The sequence below is a fragment of the Choloepus didactylus genome, chromosome 8 (genome assembly GCF_015220235.1).
Source record: "Choloepus didactylus isolate mChoDid1 chromosome 8, mChoDid1.pri, whole genome shotgun sequence".
Taxonomy (NCBI): Eukaryota; Metazoa; Chordata; class Mammalia; order Pilosa; family Megalonychidae; genus Choloepus; species Choloepus didactylus.
Window position 1 is genome coordinate 66,358,275 of NC_051314.1, and position 27,056 is coordinate 66,385,330.

The window sequence follows — 27,056 nt, forward strand, 5'->3', positions numbered from 1 at the left end:
TTTGTTTTTCTTTTTTCTCTTCAGGATAATTATATTCTGTTGTGCCTTTTATTATCATGTCTTTTAGGATCTCCTAAGCTTCAACACTCTTGGGCTTTATTTGATAGTAAGCTCCCTCCTCCACTCTCCCCACTAAACCATGCTCATTAGGTTCCTTAATCCTCCATAATTTGCTTTCATGAAATCTTATACCTTTGTGTTGCTATGTTCTATGAGCCTATTTCCTTAGTTTAGCTATTCCAAGCAGCCCAGAATCAACAACCACTACATATAAGCTTATTCACTTTCTTAGCCAACATGACTTTATAGGAAAAAAAAAATCTTTGTTTTGAATGTTTATGGACCATGAAACTATACCACTTACCCTGGTATTTCATTTTCTCACCCAAACATTACCTGAGAAGTTTAGGACTGCAGAATTGGACTATAGGCAGTCTTTAACTTACAGTTAGTAATTTATAAGCTTCAGGTTCTTCTTGGTCAGGAAGCCATTCAATTATAATAGAGCAGAAATAACAATATCCTGATGTAATGACAGTGAACTAGTAAATTACAACTATATCTTTGCCTTATCCCTAGAAATTCAGGAGAAGAATAAAATATATCTTTTCAATAATTCAGTAAAAGTTCTGCTTTTCCCAATGGGTTGTTTTTGAAAGACGTGCACATTCTTGAAATTTGACTACAGAGCCCACTCTGGGCCTTTCAGCAGTTCATCCTCTGTTGTCTCTACCATTCTACTCACCTTTGCTGATGAGTAGGTACAGAAGGACCAAGAAAGCATATAACGTTTTTTGTTGGTTTTTTTTTAACTTCTAGGGGCCATATTATATATGTCTTGGTAGTAGACTGAAAGAGTTAAAGAAGTTTCCATAGGTACCCGGTTTATTCAAGCAAAGTTTACACTTCAACCCTATGCATGTTAACTTGTGATCCTCCCCATCCAGATGATAGAAAGCAAAGCCAGTAAGTTCTTTATTTAATTGGTTTGTATCCACACAGTGACCTTCAGGGCACTGTTTACATAGCCTATCATGCAATATGCTCCACAGTTCTCTGCCTCTTTCAAAAGCATGTTTCTCCTGAGATTTGATATATGGCTTTCATGTTTAATCACTACATTAAACTCAATGCTCTGCTTCCTCCAGAGCACTCCTCCTTCCTTCTTGGGAGGTGGGGAGAAGAGCACAGCTGCTTGCTACTTCTGAACATAAAAGGAAGTCTGATTTGCTCTATTAGTAAAATCAGTAACTCCACACGATCCTAGGCAAGCAACATTGATACTCAATTAAGAAACAGTATTAAAGTGGAACCCTTAAAACTCCTTTAGAAAGAAGCTAGGTTGTCTGGTCTCAACCGTCAAAGTCAAAAACTCTGTGATTGAGTTATAAACCAACAGAAAAGGTTTTTAATCAGTACATAACTCAGTACTTAGAAAACATAGCTAGATAGCAGCTGAAGTTTTAACTAAATGAATCATGAGGACAGCACATTACTGAGGTTCTCAGAACACAACCAGTTCAGCACCTTTGCCTTCTAGTTGAATGTTTTCTTAATGATACAATTCCCCACAAACAGAACTTTGAAAGTCTCTTCAACTGAATGTGGACATGATAATGCCACATTCCCTTCAATAAAAATATGTATGTGACCCAAATTTCTAAGCAGATGAAACCTCAAAAAATTAACTGACCCCTTTCAGTAAGTCAAGACAATCTATAATTTTCAGGTTTAAAAAAGCATATGAAATGTATGTATTTTACTTTAAAATACTTTAAGCAAAAAAAAAAAAAAAGGTGAAACAAATATAGCAAACTTTTAACACTAGAAAAATCCAGATGATGGATATGTGATTGCTTTTTATACTATGCCCTTTACGTTTTTGTATGTGTGAACATTTTCAGTATAAAAGTTTAAAAAAAAATTTTTTTTAAGTACAAGAAAGTTGTTTGTGGATTTGTTTTTGTAGAGAAAAGTGATACAATTCTGATAAGAAAACATTTAAATCACTTTATAGGTTGATCACGTTAGTATATATTCAAAACCTGAAATTTTTATCATGTGCTGACAATGCAAACTTTCCTTCCTCCTGAATCTCACTCCAGAGCCTGCAACTCATTTACTACACAAACTACAAATGTTGTACAGTAAGCTCTGCGTAAGTCGGGCACTTTCCTTGAAAAATAAAAGATATATTTTTATATACATACACATATATATATAATTTGACTTTAAAATTCTTTCCTTTATTGCAAGCCATCGACTATAGTATTTTTTTGTTTTTTTTCTTAGAAATATTAGCATCTTCATTTAAATATCTTACTTTGTCAAGAATGTTACTACAGTTGTACACAACATTAAACAGAGCTAGTTTACTTTCTGTAGTTGATGAACAATAGGGAATCCAAACCTATTAAAGTCATACATTCAATTGTTCCAATATGCTACCTTCTTTCTAATCAAAATTTGCATGATTCAGAATGTTAAAAAATAAATTTCTTTGTCATGATTCCCTCATTCAATAGTAAGCTAAAAGAGCTTAAAGAAAAATGATTACTTGCTTCTTAATTTGAAATCATCTAAATTCTTTCCACAATATATTTAAATTCAAAATTAAAAGAATAAATGAACTTTTAATCAATATTCTCTGTAAGACTTTTCAGAGTACAGAACTTTATAGTTTTCAAAGACATACAGATGTTGCTCATGATAAACATTAAAGAAATTAGGAAATGAAAAAAAAAGAGAGTCAAGGATAAAGTCTTTGGTCACAAAAGTGAAAGATGTGTGCCTGTACAGATGTTATAACTATTTTCATGATAAATACTAACTTTCAGTACAAGAATTTAACAGCACACTTTAATTTAGTTTTGAAATTTTAACATAAATTATCTGATTCTGACAACAGCTGCCTAATATTTCAGTTTTACACACTGTTTCCAGGTTTTGCTTTAAAAATGCACCTAGTGGACTTTTCTTTTTATTTTTAAAAGCTATGTTTCAGACCCTGTACCCTAAGACCAGTTTCTAGCTTGACATTTATGGATTTAAGTATATATCAGATCATAATAAAGTGGGTTCTTAAAAAAATATTTGGTGATCAACTGGCAATGATAAAGAAAAGACTTGAAATTTTTATGTAAAAATTCATTTGCCATCAGTTTTAAATGTATACAGCATTCATTTGTTTTTATTATACTTAAAGATTTTAACTAGCAAAAACATGAAAAAGGTTTGTAACCTATTTTAAGTCACCATCTGTGAATCAGAGTCAAATGTTGATACAATGCCACCATGCCTTTAGTCTCCACATAGTCAAATAGTGTTAATCAGAAATACTTATACTATCACTGGCACACATCATTAAGAAGCCCAAGAACACACAGAATGGAAAGATTTCTGGAACCACAGTGCTCAAATTTAGGTGAAATAATTAACTCAAATTGACAGATTTTATATTTAAAGTCTCATCATGTTGGAGAAATTCATGAAAGAAACATGAAGCTAATGAAGAAGGAAAAGCATGTTGGCTCCTAAGTACCACTATCCAAAAGAATACACATCACTTGGTTCCTCTGTGAACTGAATAAGCAAAAATATTTTTTATTCAAAATATAAGGGAACTGAAGCCAGATTAAGGATGTTAATTTAAAATTCAACAGGTTATATTTTTTGGAAGTTATTTTCTCCTGAAGTTAAAAATTAATGTTTATGTACCTATTGAAGTTCATCAAAGAACATAATTTCTTTGTACCTAATATGAGACAATTTTTGTGCTTTAATTGCAAACCAAACATCATCAGAAACTCTGAAGCACATAAATCCTATCAAATGACATAAAGAAACAGTCAAATCTGTGTATTATATGGTTACATTCATACTTAACAAGAAGAAAACATCTCGTGAAGCTGATTTGCCACTGTTTGTAAGAATGTAAATTTTGCCTGATAAATTAAAAAATAGCAGCTTTAAGGTGACCTTAATTTCCCATCCCTCCCAACAAAAAAAAAAATTAAAACTAGTAAGTCATAGACAAATTTCTATTTCTATTGGCTGAAACTATGGTTTGCTGGACGAAAGGAATCTGTCACCCATATTTGATGACAAATCACAGAAAATCTTCAGATTATTCAGGATGCTTCAGCCACTGAGACAAAATATTCTGTTTTGAGCAATGAATATGTATAACCCCAATCTCTGCTTTTAAAAAATGAAATTCTGCAGATATAGAGCATTTAATGCCTATTGCAGAACCAGCAAGAATCCCAAAGTGTACATCTCAAGTTATGATTCAAAGCAGCCAATAGTTCTGCTTTGAGGTGGGGCTCATGTTTTGAAAAGGGACTTCCCAGTCTGTTTAAAATCAAAATGACTCTCAATCTGATGAATTACTCCTCAGAGAATAATGTAAATAAAATATACTCAGAATAACATTATTAATGTAAACATACCTGAACCAGAGTCAAATTTGGTTTCTGACCTGCAAAGAGAAAGAATTTTTTACAATATAAAAATTGTTTGTAAAAGATCAACAGTTATTTTATGGGGGTAAATATGTAATAGTTATACATTTCAGTACATTGGTCAAGTAAAATGGTTTTCTACAATGTAAATATACATTTATTTTAACCATTTTAAAAGCATGAATTACCTGAGTTCCCCTAAACATACACTTATCTATACAAACAGCACAGTACAGAAAAGATATTAACTTTTTAGCTTGCTTTTCAATAAATCATGTAAAAACAAAAAGCACCTGCTCTCTTCAGATAAACTTGTTCAATAATATAATAAAGCAATAAAAACAAATTTATAATTTTCCTCTTTACTTGTTATTAAAGATTTTCAACTTATCAACACCAAGTAATTTTTCACTAAGTTTTTAACACAGAGTAAATGAATCTCATAACCCCATACATTTAACAAGGGGAAAAAAATCTAAGCCCTTGTGGGAACATTATGTTTCAGATATAGATTAATACTGGTTGTAAATTCAGAAGCCTTTGAAGGTCTCAGTTCGGCTGTGGGAAAACTTCTTTAGGGTAATTACTCTCAAGATGCTGCTGATGTGCTGTCAAGCAGAATTAACCCTATGACTAGGCCTGTCTACACAAACTACTATAAGACAGCATTGTCTATATCTAGCTCTCAAACCAATTAGTGAACATGTTCCAGTTGGATTTATATCACACATTAACAATCAATAGTATATATGTTCACAGCTGCCACAGCAAGATACAAGAACCGATCAGCAGGAGTCCTGTTAAAGGATGTTACATTGACAGAGAAGTTTTTTTTTTTTTTCCCCTGGAGAAATTTAGTTAACTAAGTGGGAAAAGAGGTTTCTTTGAAAGTATGCCCAAGTACAAAGCACTTTTGGAAGCGGTAGCTTTCTTTACCTAAATTAGCTTCAAGAGAAGTCATCAAAGGAAAGAAAAAAAAAAAGAAAAGAAAGAAGTTTCCTTGATCGTAAAAAAAATAAATAAATAAATAAATAATTCTCAAGTATTTCCAAATAAAGTTTCACCTGAAGTTTAAAGTCAACAATTATTAAAAAAAGAAAAAATAAATATTATTGTAATCGATGTTATCAATAACCACCATGATAACCCAGGTCTATATTTTTCCCAAGTTCTGGCCCCACCATAGTCCTCTCATCTCAGCCCTTTTCTTAGAAGTCTCTGTCTCCTATTTCAGGTAGAAACCCATTTTCACGTTTTGTCCTTTCTCCTATTCTGGAAAACCTTGTCTCATGCTCTCTGTTTTTCTGCCATTGTGGAACCTCACTCTCAATGGCACAACACACTTTCCTGCTGGTTTCATTTCCATCTTCTTTAGATTATAACCATGCCTTAGTAGCCACAGCACCTAAACAGTGCCTGGTGCTTCCGTTTAAGGGATGTCTGCTGAGGGAAACTTCTGCATCCACACACTTTTTCATCTCCTTACCTACAAGAAAGCCAGAGGTGTTGTTCCTCCTGTCTAAAGTTCCCTCCACATGTGTACTAATTCCCCTGAAACAGGCTGTATCAATTACTTCTCTCTCCTGTATCTTCATCATCTGGGTCTCCATGGGTTCCTTTTCCCTCCAGCATATTAGTGTTCCAGAATAAAATGAAAGCCCTCCTTCATATCTGTGTCCTATACTTTTTATCCTCTTTTATTCCTGGCTTTACATTCTAGCTTACTGAGAGGATAGACTATACTGTATGTCCTCATTTCCTGACCTCCCAGCACATTGACTCCTTCACCTACTACAACCTGACCTTGCTGAGGTTATCAGTGGCTTCCAGCTCCATTTCTAATCTGCATTTATATCCTTCACTTCCACCAAATCAAACTATTGCCATGTTATTTCAAAGCCTGCACCTAGAGTGCCCTTCTTCCAGCTCATCATGGACAAACTTCTACCTAACTCTCAAGGCTCTCCCCCTCAATCACGTCAGCATCCTGCCCACCCCACCCTTGCCTCACAAATCTTGCTTCCCATAGGTTACTCCTCCAGTGGAGTTGGGCACCACTCCCCAACACTCCCCACACTGTGTGGCACCAACTAAGCTCACTAAGATACAGACTGGCTCTTACCCATCTTTGTATTCCCAACATGTAGCATAGCACCCGGCACTTAGGAATCATTAGAAATTTGTAGTAGGAATTAATGAACAAATCCATAAATTAACAGAAGGCCAAAAGTTAAATATAATGACCAAAACCTCTATAACATATGCATCTTAAGACATGAAAAATCATATCAGAAAACTTTTATTCCTCAGACTTTCTTATCTGCATCACGGATAACTGGACAATATGTACACACATAAAAGTATAGAGAAAACATTTTCATAATTAATGACCTCAGGTATTAGTTTAAAAATGTTTTCAGAAGTCTCAGAAACAGTCCTGAACCTTCAAAAGAATAAAGCTACTGTATTAAAAATTAAAACTTACAATAATAGAAGTAAAATCTCTCAGTTAAGGACTAGAGAAAATTGGTTCTATGGTATAAATTAATTCAGATTTCTATCAGATTTTACATCTACACACACATACACACACAGGGGCACAAATTACCCCTTTATCATTCTGTGGTCTATTATGGTCTCTAATTATAATTCCTCCTTGAAAGAAAGTAAACTATAGACAGGAACAAACAAAGGGCAAATGTAAAAAATAGAATACACGAAGACATAATAATACAGATTACATAAGAAAGGCAAAGATAAATGTGGTGGTGTGAAATTGTACGTACCCTAGAAAAGTATGTTCTTAAAGTTAATCCATTCCTGTGGGTGTGAACCCATTGTAAGTAGGGTCTTTGGATAAAGCTACTTCAGCTAAGGTGTGACACACTTCATTTAGGGTGGGCCTTAATCCCCTTACTGGAGTCTTAAAAGGGAATGAAATCCAGACAAAGAGAGAGAAAGCCATGGAAGCAAGAAGCCAAAAGCAATGAAATCTGGAAGAGAAGGGAAAGACCAGCAGATGCCATGTGCTTTGCCATGTGGCAAAGAAGTCATGAATCACCGGCAGCTAGTCTTCAGGAAGAAAGCATTGCCTTGGTGATGCCTTGATTTGGTCATTCTCGTGGCCTCAAAACTGTAAGGTGGTAAGCTAATAAATTACCATTGTTAAAAGCCAACTCATTTATGGTATCTGCTTTCAGCAGCCTAGCAAACTAAAACAATGGATGTTCATTCATTTCAAAGTATTTCTTGTGTGCTTACTTTCAGTTGTATACTGTGCTAGACAGTAAGAATACAAAGACACATGAAACAGGGTATAAGATGCATAAATATAATGGTGTTTCCACAGACACCCATTTTACCCCTTGATTACATACGTATATCTAAGCTTAAAAATGTCAACCAGTTCTTTCGGCAATGGCCAAAAGATGGTGATTATGGTAGAGACTGTTACTGTCTTCCAAATCCTTTCTCATCTTTTTTCTTAGATGAAGAATCTTCAAGTTTTAGACAGCCATATGACTGCCTATTTAAGACAATATTTCCACAATATGTCCCACCTCCTTTGTAGCATGTGACTGATTCTTGCCCAAAGGTGTGAGAAGCAGTGATGTGTGTAAGGTCTTATGCCATTAAAGGCAAGGATTCTTCCCCTTCTCCCTGCCTCCTTCACACTGGCTGGAATGTGGATGAATCTTAAATCTCATCTTAGATCATGAGAGAAAACTCAATATTAAGAATAGAAGAGCAGTAAAGTAGAAGGAGTCTTTGGAGCCACCATATCATTTCCAAACTGTTACCTTGTTTAAGTCCCTATTATTTTGGAAACTTCTCAAAAAAATTAAACCAGTATCTTTTCTACAATAGCAACATTGCCACATTTCTTTAAAGGCTTAAATTAAAACTTCCAAATTTTTAAACCTCAAAGTGAAGTTTTTATGAATTTAAAAACTGGAAAGTGTAAATATTAGGAGAATTCAAGTATTGGTGAAACTTTTTAAACAATTAAAACATTTTATGCATTCATTTGATAATAAGGTTGCAGATTTTCAAAAAAGGGAAGTTTTAGTCATTGGTTAGAGTTATATAGTCCTGAAAAAATTTATAAAACTCATTTTTTCTCCTTACAGAGAAAAGTCAATTGTCCATGAAAGTTCTATTTGAACTGAAGTCAAAGGTCATTTTTTTTTTAATCTTATTTTATTATCTCTCTTGGGAGCCCAAAAAGACTCAAATGACATTGCTCTTTGTTCAATACTCAATTATATAAAAAATTTAGAAATGGTAATTGTATAAGTATGAACTACAAGTAAATGAAATTAGTGTTCAAAAATGTTTCAGACAACATATAGAAGAGTGAGGGTACTGTTTTTAGTATTTGTAACTGATGTCAACTAAAGATTCTTGCTGCAGAAAATTTGGATTGAATATTTCCATAGAGATGTGACTTACTCAACGGCAGGTGACACCTTTGACTGGGTTGTTTCCATGGAGGTGTGGACCCCACCCATTCAGGGATGTCTTGATTAGTTCACAGGGTTACTTAAGAGAGCTCAAGAGCCAACACAGATGCTGACGCTTGGAGACACTTGGAGATGCAGACAGAAGGACGTTTGGAGATGCTAAGCTAAGAGATGAAGCCCAGAGTTTGCCCTGGAGAAGCTAAGAGAGGACCCCCAGATGCTTAGGAAGAAACACCCTGGGAGAAAGAAGCAAGGATGCACAGAGGCTGAGAGAGAGGAGCGAAGACAGAAGCCCACAGACATTTCGGAGAAAGCTATTTTGAAACCAGAACCTAGGAACAAAGGACCAGCAGACGCCAGCTACGTACCTTCCCACCTAACAAGAGGTGTTCTGGATGCTATTGGCCTTCCTTTAGTGAAGGTATCCTCTTGTTGATGGCTTAGTTTGGACACTTTCATGGCCTCAGTACTGTAAATTTGTAACTTAATAAATACCCTTATTTTGCATAACAGCAGTATTAGCAAACCTGAACAGGATCCTACTTATAAGTCTAAGAATTTCTCCCACTCCTAGAAGTAATATAAAAGCCTTCAAACCAGAAATACAACATGCACCCTATGTAAAGACTTAAGCACTTATTATTTCCTTTATTTGGAATGTTCTCTCCTACCCTTCCCCTACCCTGTTACCCCCTAACTCCTTTGCCTATTTAACCTATAAAACTTTCTTCACATTTTGGCTCAATTATCAATTCTTAAAGAAGAACAGTAACTGAAGTTAAATAGCTTTAGTTTATACTTTCATGGTACCAGTCACTATTTTTTTGCACTCATCAGAGTCATAAATCTATATTTGTTCATGTGGTTGTTTAGTCATGCTGAAAGAGTTCAATAATTGTCGCAGACACTGTTGGCTGCCTACTGAACAACAGCCTGCCATTTTCCTTGATAAGAGAATTCCAATTTTTAAAGGGGACTAAAAATACGCCCATCCAGTTGATGAATTCTGATTAGACTAAAACAATCATGGCATCTGATTCTCCTTTGTTAGTAATTGGTTCAAAGATAAGCATGTGAACCAGTTCTCAGCAGTGAGAAGGGGAAGTTGGCTGGAGATACTTTCTGGAAAGTTTCTCTCCATGAAAAGGAGGAGGTGATTTAAGGAGAAGACCCTTTTTCTACTGTCTCCCTTGTTCCTGCCTTGGAAGTTATCATACAAGGATATGAAGCTTAGAGCTGCTGTAGCAGTCTTGCAACCATGAGAGGAAGGCCAAGAGAATCATTCCAATTCCTGAATAGCCTTTCTCTACAGTTCTCCAGAGTTTCTCTAGGGTTTTTCTGTGTTAGATAGTAATCTGGCATTGTTAAGCCATTTTTTACTGGAATATTTCTGTTACTTTTAACGCAACATGTTCTAAATGATATTGTTACCAGAGAGCTACTAGGATAAGAACTACTTATTAATTTTGTCTAAAATTTAGGCCTCTATGCCATATTTTAATGATAATGATACTACAAATAGAAAAGACAAAAAAAACCCACAGAAACGAAAAAAATGAATATAAATGTTGTTAAAGACAGGTTAGTTACCACAACTAAAAATGAGGGAAAAATGCCAATAAAATGTGCCCATTAACTGCATGCCTAATTTTTTTAAACTGAAAAACATAAGCAATAAAACATAGATATTTAGAAAACAAGATAATCATGAGCAAAATAGTAACAAGAAATCAGCCAAGCCACTTTGAAACATGATACAACTACTCTGAAGAATCCTGTGGTTTAACAAATACTGTCTTAAAAATCTCTCATTCTCATGTGAAAATCAGATTTACCGCTGCTTGATTAATATAACAAAATTAAAACCTGCCTAAAAGTCTTAAAACTTGCCAATGTTAAAAGGTAATACATTGAGAGGCGGGGCAAGATGGCAGACTGGTGAGCTGTATGTTTTAGTTACTCCTCCAGGAAAGTAGGTAAAAAGCCAGGAACTGCGTGGACTGGACACCACAGAGCAATCTGTCTTTGGGCATACTTCATACAACACTCATGAAAACGTGGAACTGCTGAGATCAGCGAAATCTGTAAGTTTTTGCGGCCAGGGGACCCGCGCCCCTCCCTGCCAGGCTCAGTCCCGGGGGAGGAGGGGCTGTCAGCTCCAGGAAGGAGAAGGGAGAATTGCAGTGGCTGCTCTTATTGGAAACTCATTCTACTGATTCAAACTCCAACCATAGATAGACTGAGGCCAGACACCAGAGACTCTGAGAGCAGCCAGCCCAGCAGAGAGGAGACGGGCATAGAAGGAAAACAACACGAGAAGCTCCAAAGTAAAAGCAGAGGATTTTTGGAGTTCTGGTGAACACAGAAAGGGGAAGGGCGGAGATCAGGCCTTGAGGCGCATATGCAAATCCCGAAGCAAGGCTGATCTCTCTGCCCTGGGCACCTTTCCTTAATGGCCCTGGTTGCTTTGTCTATTAGCATTTCAATAACCCATTAGATCTCTGAGGAGGGCCGTTTTTTTTTTGTTTTTGTTTTTGTTTTTTAAATCCTTTTTGCTTTTTCTAAAACAATTACTCTAAGAAGCTCAATACAGAAAGCTTCAAAGAATTGAAATTTGGGCACGTCAAGTCAAGAGCAGAACTAAGAGAGCTCTGAGACAAAAGGCAATAATCCAGTGGCTGAGAAAATTCACTAAACAACACAACTTCCCAAGAAAAGGGGGGTGTCCGCTCACAGCCACCATCCTGGTGGACAGGAAACACTCCTGCCCATCGCCAGCCCCATAGCCCAGAGCTGCCCCAGACAACCCAGTGTGACGGAAGTGCTTCAAATAACAGGCACACACCACAAAACTGGGCGTGGACATTAGCCTTCCCTGCAACCTCAGCTGAATGTCCCAGAGCTGGGAAGGGGGAGCAGTGTGAATTAACAGAGCCCCATTCAGCCATCATTTGAGCAGACTGGGAGCCTCCCAACACAGCCCAGCAGCCCAGAACTGCCCTGGGGGGACGGCACTCACCTGTGACATAGCACAGTCATCCCTCAACAGAGGACCCGGGGTGCACAGCCTGGAAGAGGGGCCCACTTGCAAGTCTCAGGAGCCATACGCCAATACCAAAGACTTGTGGGTCAGTGGCAGAGACAAACTGTGGCAGGACTGAACTGAAGGATTAGACTATTGCAGTAGCTTTAAAACTCTAGGATCATCAGGGAGATTTGATTGTTAGGGCCACCCCCCCTCCCCGACTGCCCAGAAACACGCCCCACATACAGGGCAGGCAACACCAACTACACACGCAAGCTTGGGACATACCAATTGGGCCCCACAAGACTCACTCCCCCACTCACCAAAAAGGCTAAGCAGGGGAGATCTGGCTTGTGGAGAACAGGTGGCTCGTGGACGCCACCTGCTGGTTAGTTAGAGAAAGTGTACTCCACGAAGCTGTAGATCTGATAAATTAGAGATAAGGACTTCAACTGGTCTACAAACCCTAAAAGAACCCTATCAAGGTCAGCAAATGCCACGAGGCCAAAAACAACAGAAAATTATAAAGCATATGAAAAAACCAGACGATATGGATAACCCAAGCCCAAGCACCCAAATCAAAAGACCAGAAGAGACACACCTAGAGCAGCTACTCAAAGAACTAAAGATGAACAATGAGACCCTAGTACGGGATATGAAGGAAATCAAGAAGACCCTAGAAGAGCATAAAGAAGACATTGCAAGACTAAATAAAAAAATGGATGATCTTATGGAAATTAAAGAAACTGTTGACCAAATTAAAAAGATTCTGGACACTCATAGTACAAGACTAGAGGAAGTTGAACAACGAATCAGTGACCTGGAAGATGACAGAATGGAAAATGAAAGCATAAAAGAAAGAATGGGGAAAAAAATTGAAAAACTCGAAATGGACCTCAGGGATATGATAGATAATATGAAACGTCCGAATATAAGACTCATTGGTGTCCCAGAAGGGGAAGAAAAGGGTAAAGGTCTAGGAAGAGTATTCAAAGAAATTGTTGGGGAAAACTTCCCAAATCTTCTAAACAACATAAATACACAAATCATAAATGCTCAGCGAACTCCAAATAGAATAAATCCAAAAAAAACCCACTCCGAGACATATACTGATCACACTGTCAAACATAGAAGAGAAGGAGCAAGTTCTGAAAGCAGCAAGAGAAAAGCAATTCACCACATACAAAGGAAACAGCATAAGACTAAGTAGTGACTACTCAGCAGCCACCATGGAGGCGAGAAGGCAGTGGCACGATATATTTAAAATTCTGAGAGAGAGGAATTTCCAGCCAAGAATACTTTATCCAGCAAAGCTCTCCTTCAAATTTGAGGGAGAGCTTAAATTTTTCACAGACAAAGAAATGCTGAGAGAATTTGCTAACAAGAGACCTGCCCTACTGGAGATACTAAAGGGAGCCCTACAGACAGAGAAACAAAGACAGGACAGAGAGACTTGGAGAAAGGTTCAGTACTAAAGAGATTCGGTATGGGTACAATAAAGGATATTAATAGAGAGAGGGAAAAATATGGCAAACATAATCCAAAGGATAAGATGGCCGATTCAAGAAATGCCTTCACGGTTTTAACGTTGAATGTAAATGGATTAAACTCCCCAATTAAAAGATATAGATTCGCAGAATGGATCAAAAAAAATGAACCATCAATATGTTGCATACAAGAGACTCATCTTAGACACAGGGACACAAAGAAATTGAAAGTGAAAGGATGGAAAAAAATATTTCATGCAAGCTACAGCCAAAAGAAAGCAGGTGTAGCAATATTAATCTCAGATAAAATAGACTTCAAATGCAGGGATGTTTTGAGAGACAAAGAAGGCCACTACATACTAATAAAAGGGGCAATTCAGCAAGAAGAAATAACAATCGTAAATGTCTATGCACCCAATCAAGGTGCCACAAAATACATGAGAGAAACATTGGCAAAACTAAAGGAAGCAATTGATGTTTCCACAATAATTGTGGGAGACTTCAACACATCACTCTCTCCTATAGATAGATCAACCAGACAGAAGACCAATAAGGAAATTGAAAACCTAAACAATCTGATAAATGAATTAGATTTAACAGACATCTACAGGACATTACATCCCAAATCACCAGGATACACATACTTTTCTAGTGCTCACGGAACTTTCTCCAGAATAGATCATATGCTGGGACATAAAACAAGCCTCAATAAATTTAAAAAGATTGAAATTATTCAAAGCACATTCTCTGACCACAATGGAATACAATTAGAAGTCAATAACCATCAGAGACTTAGAAAATTCACAAATACCTGGAGGTTAAACAACACACTCCTAAACAATCAGTGGGTTAAAGAAGAAATAGCAAGAGAAATTGCTAAATATATAGAGACGAATGAAAATGAGAACACAACATACCAAAACCTATGGGATGCAGCAAAAGCAGTGCTAAGGGGGAAATTTATAGCACTAAACGCATATATTAAAAAGGAAGAAAGAGCCAAAATCAAAGAACTAATGGATCAACTGAAGAAGCTAGAAAATGAACAGCAAACCAATCCTAAACCAAGTAGAAGAAAAGAAATAACAAGGATTAAAGCAGAAATAAATGACATAGAGAACAAAAAAACAATAGAAAGGATAAATATCACCAAAAGTTGGTTCTTTGAGAAGATCACCAAGATTGACAAGCCCCTAGCTAGACTGACAAAATCAAAAAGAGAGAAGACCCATATAAACAAAATAATGAATGAAAAAGGTGACATAACTGCAGATCCTGAAGAAATTAAAAAAATTATAAGAGGATATTATGAACAACTGTATGGCAACAAACTGGATAATGTAGAAGAAATGGACAATTTCCTGGAAACATATGAACAACCTAGACTGACCAGAGAAGAAATAGAAGACCTCAACCAACCCATCACAAGCAAAGAGATCCAATCAGTCATCAAAAATCTTCCCACAAATAAATGCCCAGGGCCAGATGGCTTCACAGGGGAATTCTACCAAACTTTCCAGAAAGAACTGACACCAATCTTACTCAAACTCTTTCAAAACATTGAAAAAAATGGAACACTACCTAACTCATTTTATGAAGCTAACATCAATCTAATACCAAAACCAGGCAAAGATGCTACAAAAAAGGAAAACTACCGGCCAATCTCCCTAATGAATATAGATGCAAAAATCCTCAACAAAATACTTGCAAATCGAATCCAAAGACACATTAAAAAAATCATACACCATGACCAAGTGGGGTTCATTCCAGGCATGCAAGGATGGTTCAACATCAGAAAAACAATCAATGTATTACAACACATTAAAAACTCGAAAGGGAAAAATCAATTGATCATCTCAATAGATGCTGAAAAAGCATTTGACAAAATCCAACATCCCTTTTTGATAAAAACACTTCAAAAGGTAGGAATTGAAGGAAACTTCCTCAACATGATAAAGAGCATATATGAAAAACCCACAGCCAGCATAGTACTCAATGGTGAGAGACTGAAAGCCTTCCCTCTAAGATCAGGAACAAGACAAGGATGCCCGCTGTCACCACTGTTATTCAACATTGTGCTGGAAGTGCTAGCCAGGGCAATCCGGCAAGACAAAGAAATAAAAGGCATCCAAATTGGAAAAGAAGAAGTAAAACTGTCATTGTTTGCAGATGATATGATCTTATATCTAGAAAACCCTGAGAAATCAACGATAAACCTACTAGAGCTAATAAACAAATTTAGCAAAGTAGCGGGATACAAGATTAATGCACATAAGTCAGTAATGTTTCTATATGCTAGAAATGAACAAACTGAAGAGACACTCAAGAAAAGATACCATTTTCAATAGCAACTAAAAAAATCAAGTACCTAGGAATCAACTTAACCAAAGATGTAAAAGACCTATACAAAGAAAACTACATAACTCTACTAAAAGAAATAGAAGGGGACCTTAAAAGATGGAAAAATATTCCATGTTCATGGATAGGAAGGCTAAATGTCATTAAGATGTCAATTGTACCCAAACTCATCTACAGATTCAATGCAATCCCAATCAAAATTCCAACAACCTACTTTGCAGACTTGGAAAAGCTAGTTATCAAATTTATTTGGAAGGGAAGATGCCTCGAATTGCTAAAGACACTCTAAAAAAGAAAAACGAAGTGGGAGGACTTACACTCCCTGACTTTGAAGCTTATTATAAAGCCACAGTTGCCAAAACAGCATGGTACTGGCACAAAGATAGACATATAGATCAATGGAATCGAATTGAGAATTCAGAGATAGACCCTCAGATCTATGGCCGACTGATCTTTGATAAGGCACCCAAAGTCACCGAACTGAGCCATAATGGTCTTTTCAACAAATGGGGCTGGGAGAGTTGGATATCCATATCCAAAAGAATGAAAGAGGACCCCTACCTCACCCCCTACACAAAAATTAACTCAAAATGGACCAAAGATCTCAATATAAAAGAAAGTACCATAAAACTCCTAGAAGATAATGTAGGAAAACATCTTCAAGACCTTGTATTAGGAGGCCACTTCCTAGACTTTACACCCAAAGCACAAGCAACAAAAGAGAAAATAGATAAATGGGAACTCCTCAAGCTTAGAAGTTTCTGCACCTCAAAGGAATTTCTCAAAAAGGTAAAGAGGCAGCCAACTCAATGGGACAAAATTTTGGAAACCATGTATCTGACAAAAGACTGATATCTTGCATATACAAAGAAATCCTACAACTCAATGACAATAGTACAGACAGCCCAATTATAAAATGGGCAAAAGATATGAAAAGACAGTTCTCTGAAGAGGAAATACAAATGGCCAAGAAACACATGAAAAAATGTTCAGCTTCACTAGCTATTAGAGAGATGCAAATTAAGACCACAATGAGATACCATCTAACACCGGTTAGAATGGCTGCCATTAAACAAACAGGAAACTACAAATGCTGGAGGGGATGTGGAGAAATTGGAACTCTTATTCATTGTTGGTGGGACTGTATAATGGTTCAGCCACTCTGGAAGTCAGTCTGGCAGTTCCTTAGAAAACTAGATATAGAGCTACCATTCGATCCAGCGATTGCACTCCTCGGTATATACCCGGAAGATCGGAAAGCAGTGACACGAACAGATATCGGCACGCCAATGTTCATAGCAGCATTATTCACAATTGCCAAGAGATGGAAACAACCCAAATGTCCTTCAACAGATGAGTGGATAAATAAAATGTGGTATATACACACGATGGAATACTACGCGGCAGTAAGAAGGAACGATCTGGTGAAACATATGACAACATGGATGAACCTTGAAGACATAATGCTGAGCGAAATAAGCCAGGCACAAAAAGAGAAATATTATATGCTACCACTAATGTGAACTTTGAAAAATGTAAAACAAATGGTTTATAATGTAGAATGTAGGGGAACTAGCAGTAGAGAGCAATTAAGGAAGGGGGAACAATAATCCAAGAAGAACAGATAAGCTATTTAACGTTCTGGGGATGCCCAGAAATGACTATGGTCTGTTAATTTCTGATGGTTGTAGTAGGAACAAGTTCACTGAAATGTTGCTATATTATGTAACTTTCTTGGGGTAAAGTAGGAACATGTTGGAAGTTAAGCAGTTATCTTAGGTTAGTTGTCTTTTTCTTACTCCCTTGCTATGGTCTCTTTGAAATGCTCTTTTATTGTATGTTTGTTTTCTTTTAACTTTTTTTTCATACAGGTGATTTGAAAAAAGAAGGGAAAGTTAAAAAAAAAAAAAAAAAAAAAAGAAAAAAGACAAACAAGGGAAAAAAAAAAAAAAAAAAAAAAAGATGTAGTGCCCCTTGAGGAGCCTGTGGAGAATGCAGGGGTATTCGCCTACCCCACCTCCATGGTTGCTAACATGACCACAGACATAGGGGACTGGTGGTTTGATGGGTTGAGCCCTCTACCATAAGTTTTACCCTTGGGAAGACGGTTGCTGCAAAGGAGAGGCTAGGCCTCCCTGTATTTGTGCCTAAGAGTCTCCTCCTGAATGCCTCTTTGTTGCTCAGATGTGGCCCTCTCTCTCTGGCTAAGCCAACTTGAAAGGTGAAATCACTGCCCTCCCCCCTACGTGGGATCAGACACCCAGGGAAGTGAATCTCCCTGGCAACGTGGAATATGACTCCCAGGGAGGAATGTAGACCTGGCACCGTGGGACGGAGAACATCTTCTTGACCAAAAGGGGGATGTGAAAGGAAATGAAATAAGCTTCAGTGGCAGAGAGATTCCAAAAGGAGCCGAGAGATCACTCTGGTGGGCACTCTTATGCACACTTTAGACAACCCTTTTTAGGTTCTAAAGAATTGGGGTAGCTGGTGGTGGATACCTGAAACTATCAAAGTACAACCCGGAACCCATGAATCTCGAAGACAGTTGTATAAAAATGTAGCTTATGAGGGGTGACAATGGGATTGGGAAAGCCATAAGGACCAAACACCACTTTGTCTAGTTTATGGATGGATGTGTAGAAAAGTAGGGGAAGGAAACAAACAGACAAAGGTACCCAGTGTTCTTTTTTACTTCAATTGCTCTTTTTCACTCTAATTATTATTCTTGTTATTTTTGTGTGTGTGCTAATGAAGGTGTCAGGGATTGATTTAGGTGATGAATGTACAACTATGTAATGGTACTGTAAACAATCGAAAGTACAATTTGTTTTGTATGACTGCGTGGTATGTGAATATATCTCAATAAAATGATGATTAAAAAAAAAAAAAAAAAGGTAATACATCATGTTCAAAGGAGAAGTCTAAATTCATTACAAAATATTAATATCTGGGAGAAAAAAAAATTGAGACATAAAAAAAGATTAAAAGAAAACAAGGAGCAAGAATTATGCAAAAATATATTTAGTACTATATGTACTTTTTAAACAAAGATTTGTTGAGCTCTTAGGAACTACACCCTATGTTAGGCACTGAAGTTATATATGGTAAGCAAATAATATTTTCCTTATTCATTTGGAGCAACAATCATGGAAAAGGCAGCCAATGGAGATAGACAGACCAGTGCCAACTCTTCTAATTTCTACCCTATTTGACTTTAGAGAAGTTAATTACCACTCTAAGCCTCAGTTTCACTATCTGTATAATGGGGGTTATATATTTACTTTTTTTAAACTTTTGTATAGATTAAATGAGATGACACTATAAAATGCTTAGGTCAGGCTCTGATACTTAGGGCAAGTTGAATGAAAGGTAGCTTTTATCTAAGCAACAATACCAAATAAAATTGACCTGTGACTGCAGAAATGACTAAAAACATTTTAGCTAAGTGAATGGTATTATATTATAAAAAGAAAATGTATTACTCTGGTTGAGGTCTTATTTGGGGTGCAGTTTTAATATGGGTGCCAAAATGAAGTAGAAAAAATGAGAGAATAACAAAAAAATATAGTTAAGAAACCTGATTGGAAATGTTTCAGAGGGAAGGCTAATGGAAAATAATAAAATGACCTGATTACACAATACAGAAAGAGAATCTCATTTGCCCTTAAACACAAATAAAACATTCTCCAACTAGAATAGTAGCACAATGCACATGGCTGTATACTGGAGTAAGAATCAGGAGATCTGGATCCTAGTTCAGAAACTGGGCCAAGTCATTTAACTTGTGAACCCCATTTTGTAAAATGCAGTGTCTAAAACATATCAATGCAGCTCCACATGAACTATCCCATGGAGAGGTAAGCTATATCATGTTTTCTCTACAATTCCCAAGAATGAAGGAAAAGAGAAAGGGAGAGAATGGAAGAGAGAAAAAGTGTGAGATGATAAAAATACGCATCTGCAGAACCTGAACATACAGTTGGATAAAGCTGATAAAACAGATAAATTCTAAGGCCATTTGCAGCTCTCAAGGTCCACAGTTCTTTTCTAGGCTGTATTCATATCTGCCTTCTCTTAATTCCAATATCATTTTCTGTCTGTATGACTTATAACACTTATTCTTGTTTCCTTTAAAATAATTTGTTTCTTGTGTATATTTATTATTGCCAGAGAGAATGAAGCTTTTAAAGTCAAGATCCTTCATCTATTACAAATAAATTCAAAATACTAAAGAAAACATCATTAAAGGGAATAGGGTATGATTTCATTGCTTCAACAGTCAAATTTTAGCAACTGCAAACCTCCAACAAAAGCCATAAACCTAGAAATTAGCTGGAAATAAACAAAAACATCTACATTTTTAAAATACACTTTAACCCACTGTAAGTACAAAACATATTTGATTTCTCTATTACCCATCACTTTTTAAACCATGTTCTTCCAAAGTGCTTTACCTATATTGTAGCCATTCGGCAGCTAATTCTGTGAATTACTAGAGACCACCAGTAGGCATGCCATAAGATTCTAATCAATTGGCTCTTTGTCTCCTCATATCACTTTGGAAGAATGTTTCCAAAAGATTTACTTGGTACTTCAAGTCTGGTGTTGGATACACACTTGTCAAGTGTTCTCTTGGGGATGAGGCAGATTTGAGAGGTAGTAAACATTTACTGCCTTCCATGAATTTTTCACATAATATTTGTTCCTTATTTTCCTTGGAAATTTTTATTTCTTCTCTAGGTTTTAATCAGAAATCAAACAATACAAGCTGTGGCTAGCAGGTGAGTCCTAGACAAAATTAACAGCAGCTTCTAAAAGTTTAATTACCAGAGACGTGACAAAAGAAACTCAAACAAGAGCAATCCAGAGTCAACTAGTGTAGAGGCAAAGACTTTATATACACCTCAATAAGCTTTGAGGATGTCAATGAGAGATGAGATGATAAAGTAGGATAATTCTCTATACTGTATAGAACTTGTAGAAATTCTTTAGGGGGTGTTCCGGTTTGCTAATGCTGCCGGAATACAAAATACTAGAAATGGAATTGGCTTTTATAAAGGGGGTTTATTTGGTTACAAAGTTACAGTCTTAAGGTCCTAAAAGTGTCCAAGCTAAGGCATCAACAGTAGAGTACCTTCACTGAAGGATGACCGATGGTGTTCAGAAAACCTCTGTTAGCTGGAAAGACACATGGCTGGTGTCTGCTTCCTCCCCGTTTGAGTTTCAAGATGGCATTTTCCAAAATGTCTCTTGGCTTAGCTTCTTGGGGCAAACTCTAAGCCAGTATCTCCAAATCCTCAACTTTCAATGACCATCTTCAAAATGTCTCTCTCAGCTGCTCTGAGGTCCTTCTGTTTGTGAGCTCTTTTATAGGACTCCAGTGATTAAATCAAGACCCACCCTGAATGGTCAGGGTCCGTATCTCCATGGAAATACTTTAAGCAAACTTTTCACCCACAGTTGATTGAGTCACATCTCCATGGAAATACTCAATCAAAAGACTCCAATTTAATCAACACTGATTTGTCTGCCCCCACAAGACTGCATTAAAGAACATGGCATTTTGGGGGATATAATACATCCAACCTGGCACAGGAGGGCTAGGAGAGCCCTATGTAGCTCATTAAAGCCTAATTACAGCACCGTTTTATAATACAGTTTAATAACTAATATTCATAATGATAACTACAAGTCATGACACTAATAATTAAATTATGTTGTTTAGTAAGACAGGGAAGTATATTATTTAAACCTGATTATGTAAAAATCATAAGTTAAAAATTTTAGGGTTAAAATATGTTTTGGTTTTCTAGAGAATGTGTTCATCAAAGCCCTTCATTTCCTGAGATATCACTCTACACAAACACAAAAAACAACACAAAATTAAGAAGAGAAAACCATAAAATAAGGTTAAAGTGATCATGGGGAAAAGATTTTATTTCCAGTCTTAAGTCTATTCCCTAATTCTACAAAGCCCCTAAAAAGTTGTTTAGGCCTTAAAAAATGAGTCGTGTTTTTTGAATTTTAAAATAGGATAATGATACCTGCTACCCTATACCACTATTTTGAGAACCAAATGTATAATGGTTGAAGCACAGGAAAATATTTTAGGAATGAATTTTACTTGAGAATTTTAGGCTTACTCAATTAAATAGTTAAATTGAATGTAAGAACTAATTTTCATGAGATTCCTAAATTCATTCATTATTTAACTTAAAAATAGCATTTCTAGTTGGAGCAATTAAAACCCATCTTCAAACAAACTTTCAAGTCAATTTGGGGGAGTCAGATAGTGAACAATACACAAATTCAACTATTTCTGACAGAAGTAGGTACCTACCGTGAAGAAAATTTAAAGTGATAATGGGATAGAAAATTCCTGGGTTGGAGAGAAGCTAATTTAAATAAGGTGGTCAAGGGCATGTTTTATGAAGAGATGACATTTCAGTTGACACCTCAAAAATGAAAAGGAGCTGACATGGAAAGAGCTGAGGGTAGACTCCAAAGAAAAGGACAAATGCAAAAGCACCAGCTTAGCATATGTTAAAAAAAAAAAAAAAAGAAAGAAAAAGAAAAAAGGCCAATTTAACCAGAAGGAATGTACAAGAGAGAAAAGGTAAGAGATAAAGTCAGAGAAGTAGGCAAGGGCAGATCGCAATTTAAAAAGTTATGGTAAGGAGTTGTGATTTTCAAAAATACAATAATAAATCATCAGAGGTTCTTAAGAAAAAAATTATAATCCAATTTAAGTTACTTAAATCTTCACCCTGCTGTATGGAGCATGAATTGCAGTGGGACAAAAGCCAAAGCAGAAATCACACCTAGCATCTAGATCTTGGTTTCTAATACCATTCTCTAATAAAGGAACAAAGGTACCCTGGAGATATAGCTGATTCGAGGACTGGGGAAGAAAACAAACAATATAATCATGGGTATCTTGTGATCCCAGAAAATAAGGAAATGCTAAAACAAACAAATAAGATTAAAAATTCTTAAATTGATGGGGATATGTCAAAGAAACATAGGAGCCAAGTGAAAGAGGTCCCAATGACCAAAGCTGGAACAATTTGAGAAACCAATAAATAAGGTAGTATTGGATTAAAATCCAAAGTGTAAAATAAATATCCATACTGATGTAAAAAAACTGACTGAATGAATAAATGAGGGACACGAGACAAATCTCTCTTGCAGAAGAATTCCAAATAATTTATGTAGACACTCCTCCCTCAGGGAAGGGGAATATAAATCCCACTCTTTAAGTATGGACTGTGCAGAGTGACTTCCTTCCAAAGAGCACTGTGTGGAAGGAGATGGGGGAAGAGTAACTCTAGAGAAACCTAATAAATACTATCTCAGCTATGTAATCAAGGTCACTATCAACAGTGATATGATGTGATGAGAATGGCACTTTACCACTGTGATCTTCAATCCAAAAATCCATAAACCCAGTCTAATCATGAGAAAAACATCGGACAAATTCCAACAGAGGACAAGCCTCCAGTCAGCCAAGATGGCAGTACAGGACACGCTACGGTTCTATTCTCCCAGAGAATCTCTGAATATCTAGCAAAAACTGGCAGAGTCATCTTCCTCAGAGTCCAGGGAAACAGATAAAGGGTTGCAGTAACTTGGAGAGGACTGAGTCAAGAAAATGCAACTTGAAAATGTATAAGAAGCTCATGGCACTGTTGCTGGCTCCTTCCTTCAACCCTCCCCAGCATGATGTGGAACCAACCTCTGTTCTCATTGTGAGTCCCTGGCCCTGTTCCAGAAGGAGCAGAGTAATCATTATGTATATACTGGAGCACCTGTATGATGGTGCCAATCTATTGGCTGGCAGTCTGAAGGACTTAACCAGGACACTCATCTCTGGATTGCTGTCTCAGAACTTGCCCTGCACACAGAAATACTTGCAGACAGTTAAAGGAGCATAAGAAACAAGTCCAAGAGGTGTGTAGCAAAGGATTATTGGCTTAAGACACACAATAGAGTAACTGGGAGTGAAGGAAGTCTATTTCATAGGAAGTAGAGGAGAATTTGGATCCTTGTAAACTGGAAAATTCCTAAGGCCCTAAGCACATGCCCAGGACAAGATATAGGATCAGAAAAGACAGGGAGGATCCTGAGCTTTCAAATTGGGCTGATATTTTTGGTAGAAGTGCTAAACTATGAAGGAGAGCACTAACGAACATACAGCCAATTCGCAAACACTGTGAAGGGTGTTTTTTTAGTTGGTTTGTGTGTTATTGTTAGCTCCTGGTACTCAAGGAAATCTATTATATCACTAGTTGAATACAAACCTAAGGAATGGACAGCTTAGGGACTAAATTCCAGAGTTAACACATTGAAATATTAAAAGGTTCAGTGTGCAACAAAATATTACAAGACAAACAGAGTAATAAGAAATGATGGCAAGTCCAAAGAAACAAGATAATATTCAGATATATTAATGAAGAATACCAGACTTTGGACATACCAGAAAAAAACTTGATTTTCAATATGTTCAAAGAGCTAAAGGAAAAGAAATATCTTCAATATGTTAAAAGAGCTAAAGGAAAAGAACTGAAGGCTATCAGGGACGTGATAACTGAATAATATAAGACTGTCAAAAAAAGACAGAAATTATAAAAAGGAAACAAACAGAAATACTGGACTTGAAGATCACAATAACTGAGGGTAAAAAAAAAAATTCTCTAGAGGGTTTTAATGGCAGATAGGGGCTGGCAAAAGGATTGGTCAACTCAAAGATGAGACAATTAAAATGATTAAGGACAAAAAGAAGAAAATAAAAATGAAGAAAGGCAAAGAAATCCTAAGAGACCTGTGGGAAATCATCAAGCATACCAATACTCATTATGGGGGTCCAAGAAGGAGAAGAAAGAGAGAAAGAGGCAGAAGGAACATTCAAGAAATAATGGCTGAAAACGCAAACTTAATGAAAGATATGAAAATGTACATTCAAGAAGTCTGGTGAAATCCAAACAGGATAAATTCAAGGAGAATCATGACCACACATATTAAAATAAAACTATAAAATGCCAAAGACAAAGAGTTCATATTGAAAGCCACAAGGGAAAAGCAATGTGTCATGTACGAGGGAGTCTCAATAAGATTCAGGGACAATTTCTCACAGAAGCAAGAAGGCAGTGGGAAGAAATATTTAAAGAATTGAAAGAAAATAATTACCCCGCAAGATTTTATATCCAGTGAGACTGTCTTTCAAAAATAAGGCATAGATTAATATATTCCAAGATAAACAAAAGCTGAGAGAGTATGTCACCACCAGATCTGACCTAAAATCAATGCTTAAGAGTTCTTCAAATGGAAAGGAAAAGACATTAGAAAACACTTTGAAGCAACATAAAGAAATAAAGATCTCCTATAAAGGTAACCACATAGATAATTATATTTTTGGAATGCAACTCCACTTTTTGCTTCTTATATGTTCTAAAATTCAAATGCATAAGAAATAACAAGAAATCTATGGTTCTGGACATGCAATGCATACCAATAAACTTTGTAACAAGTACAACAGAAGGGTAGGGAATGGAAGGGTAAGTTACATTAGTATCAAATCCAAAGTAATTGTTATATATTTAGGATGTTAAATTTATGCCCATAATGACAACAAAAAAAATATTTTAAAAAATACACAGAAGGAAATCAGAAGGGACTCAAAATGGTACAATACAAAACAAACAAACATATAAAAGTAGGCAGTAATGGAAGAAATGAAGGACAAAAAGGTAGAAGAATTACAAAGACCAAATAGCAAAATGGCTGAAGAAAGTCCTGCATTGTTAGGAGTTACTTTAAATGTAAATTGATTAAACTCTCCAGTCAAAAGACCAAGATATGCAGAATGGTAAAAAAAAAAGCATGATCCAAATACATGCTTTGGCTCACCTTAAATTCACAAACAAGTGGCTCACCTTAAATTCAAAGGCACAAGTATATTGAGAGTGAAAAGATGGGAAAATATTTCATGCAAATAGTAAGCAAAAAAGAGGTGGGTTAGCTATACAAAAATTAGATAAAATAGACTTTAAGTCAAAAACTAAAAGTCAAAAACTATTTCAAAAGACAAAGAAAGACTATACACTGATAAAGGGGTCAATTCAACAAACAGATATAATGATTATAAATATGTATGGAACTCAAAGCAGAGCCCTGAAATATATGAAGCAAATAGTGACAAATTCGAAGGCAGAAATAAACGATACTAAATTAATGGTAAGAGACTTCAATATGCCACTTTCATTAATGGACAGAACATCTAGACAAAAGATCAATAAAGAAACAGAAGGCTTAACTTGAAAGGTGAAATCACTGCCCTCCCCCCTACGTGGGACCAGACACCCAGGGGAGTGAATCTCCCTGGAAACGTGGAATATGACTCCCGGAGAGGAATGTAGACCCGGCATCGTGGGATGGAGAACATCTTCTTGACCAAAAGGGGGATGTGAAAGGAAATGAAATAAGCTTCAGTGGCAGAGAGATTCCAAAACGAGCCGAGAGATCACTCTGGTGGGCACTCTTACGCACACTTTAGACAACCTTTTTTAGGTTCTAAAGAATTGGGGTAGCTGGTGGTGGATACCTGAAACTATTAAACTACAACCCAGAACCCATGAATCTCGAAGACAGTTGTATAAAAATGTAGCTTATGAGGGGTGACAATGGGATTGGGAATGCCATAAGGACCAAACTCCACTTTGTCTAGTTTATGGATGGATGTATAGAAAAGTAGGGGAAGGAAACAAACAGACAAAGGTACCCAGTGTTCTTTTTTACTTCAATTGCTCTTTTTCACTCTAATTATTATTCTTGTTATTTTTGTGTGTGTGCTAATGAAGGTGTCAGGGATTGATTTAGGTGATGAATGTACAACTATGTAATGGTACTGTAAACAATCGAAAGTACAATTTGTTTTGTATGACTGCGTGGTATGTGAATATATCTCAATAAAATGATGATTAAAAAAAAAAAAAGAAACAGAAGGCTTGAATGAAACTATAAATCAGGCAGAACTAACAGACATATATAGAACATACAATTTCAAAAGACTGGAATTATACAATGTATCTTCTCCTACCACAACAGAATGAAGATAGAAATCAATAACAGAGGGAGAACTGGAAAGTTCAGTTACGTTCAAATTAAACAACAATTTTAAATAACCAATGGGACAAAGAAGAAATCATAAGGGAGATTAGAAAATATGTTGGGATGGATGAAAACAAAGGACAACATACTC

The 27,056-nt window shown here is 36.4% G+C and overlaps 1 protein-coding gene across 2 annotated transcripts in view; it reads right to left on the minus strand.

Moving 5' to 3' along the window:
- MSRB3 (methionine sulfoxide reductase B3) overlaps nt 1-27,056 on the minus strand; it is a 214,142-nt gene that overhangs the window by 92,888 nt on the left and 94,198 nt on the right. For both annotated transcript variants that reach the window (XM_037846298.1, XM_037846299.1), the window contains exon 5: nt 4,452-4,480. In XM_037846298.1, coding sequence (XP_037702226.1) covers nt 4,452-4,480 — 29 coding nt within the window. The remainder of the gene's footprint in view (nt 1-4,451; nt 4,481-27,056) is intronic.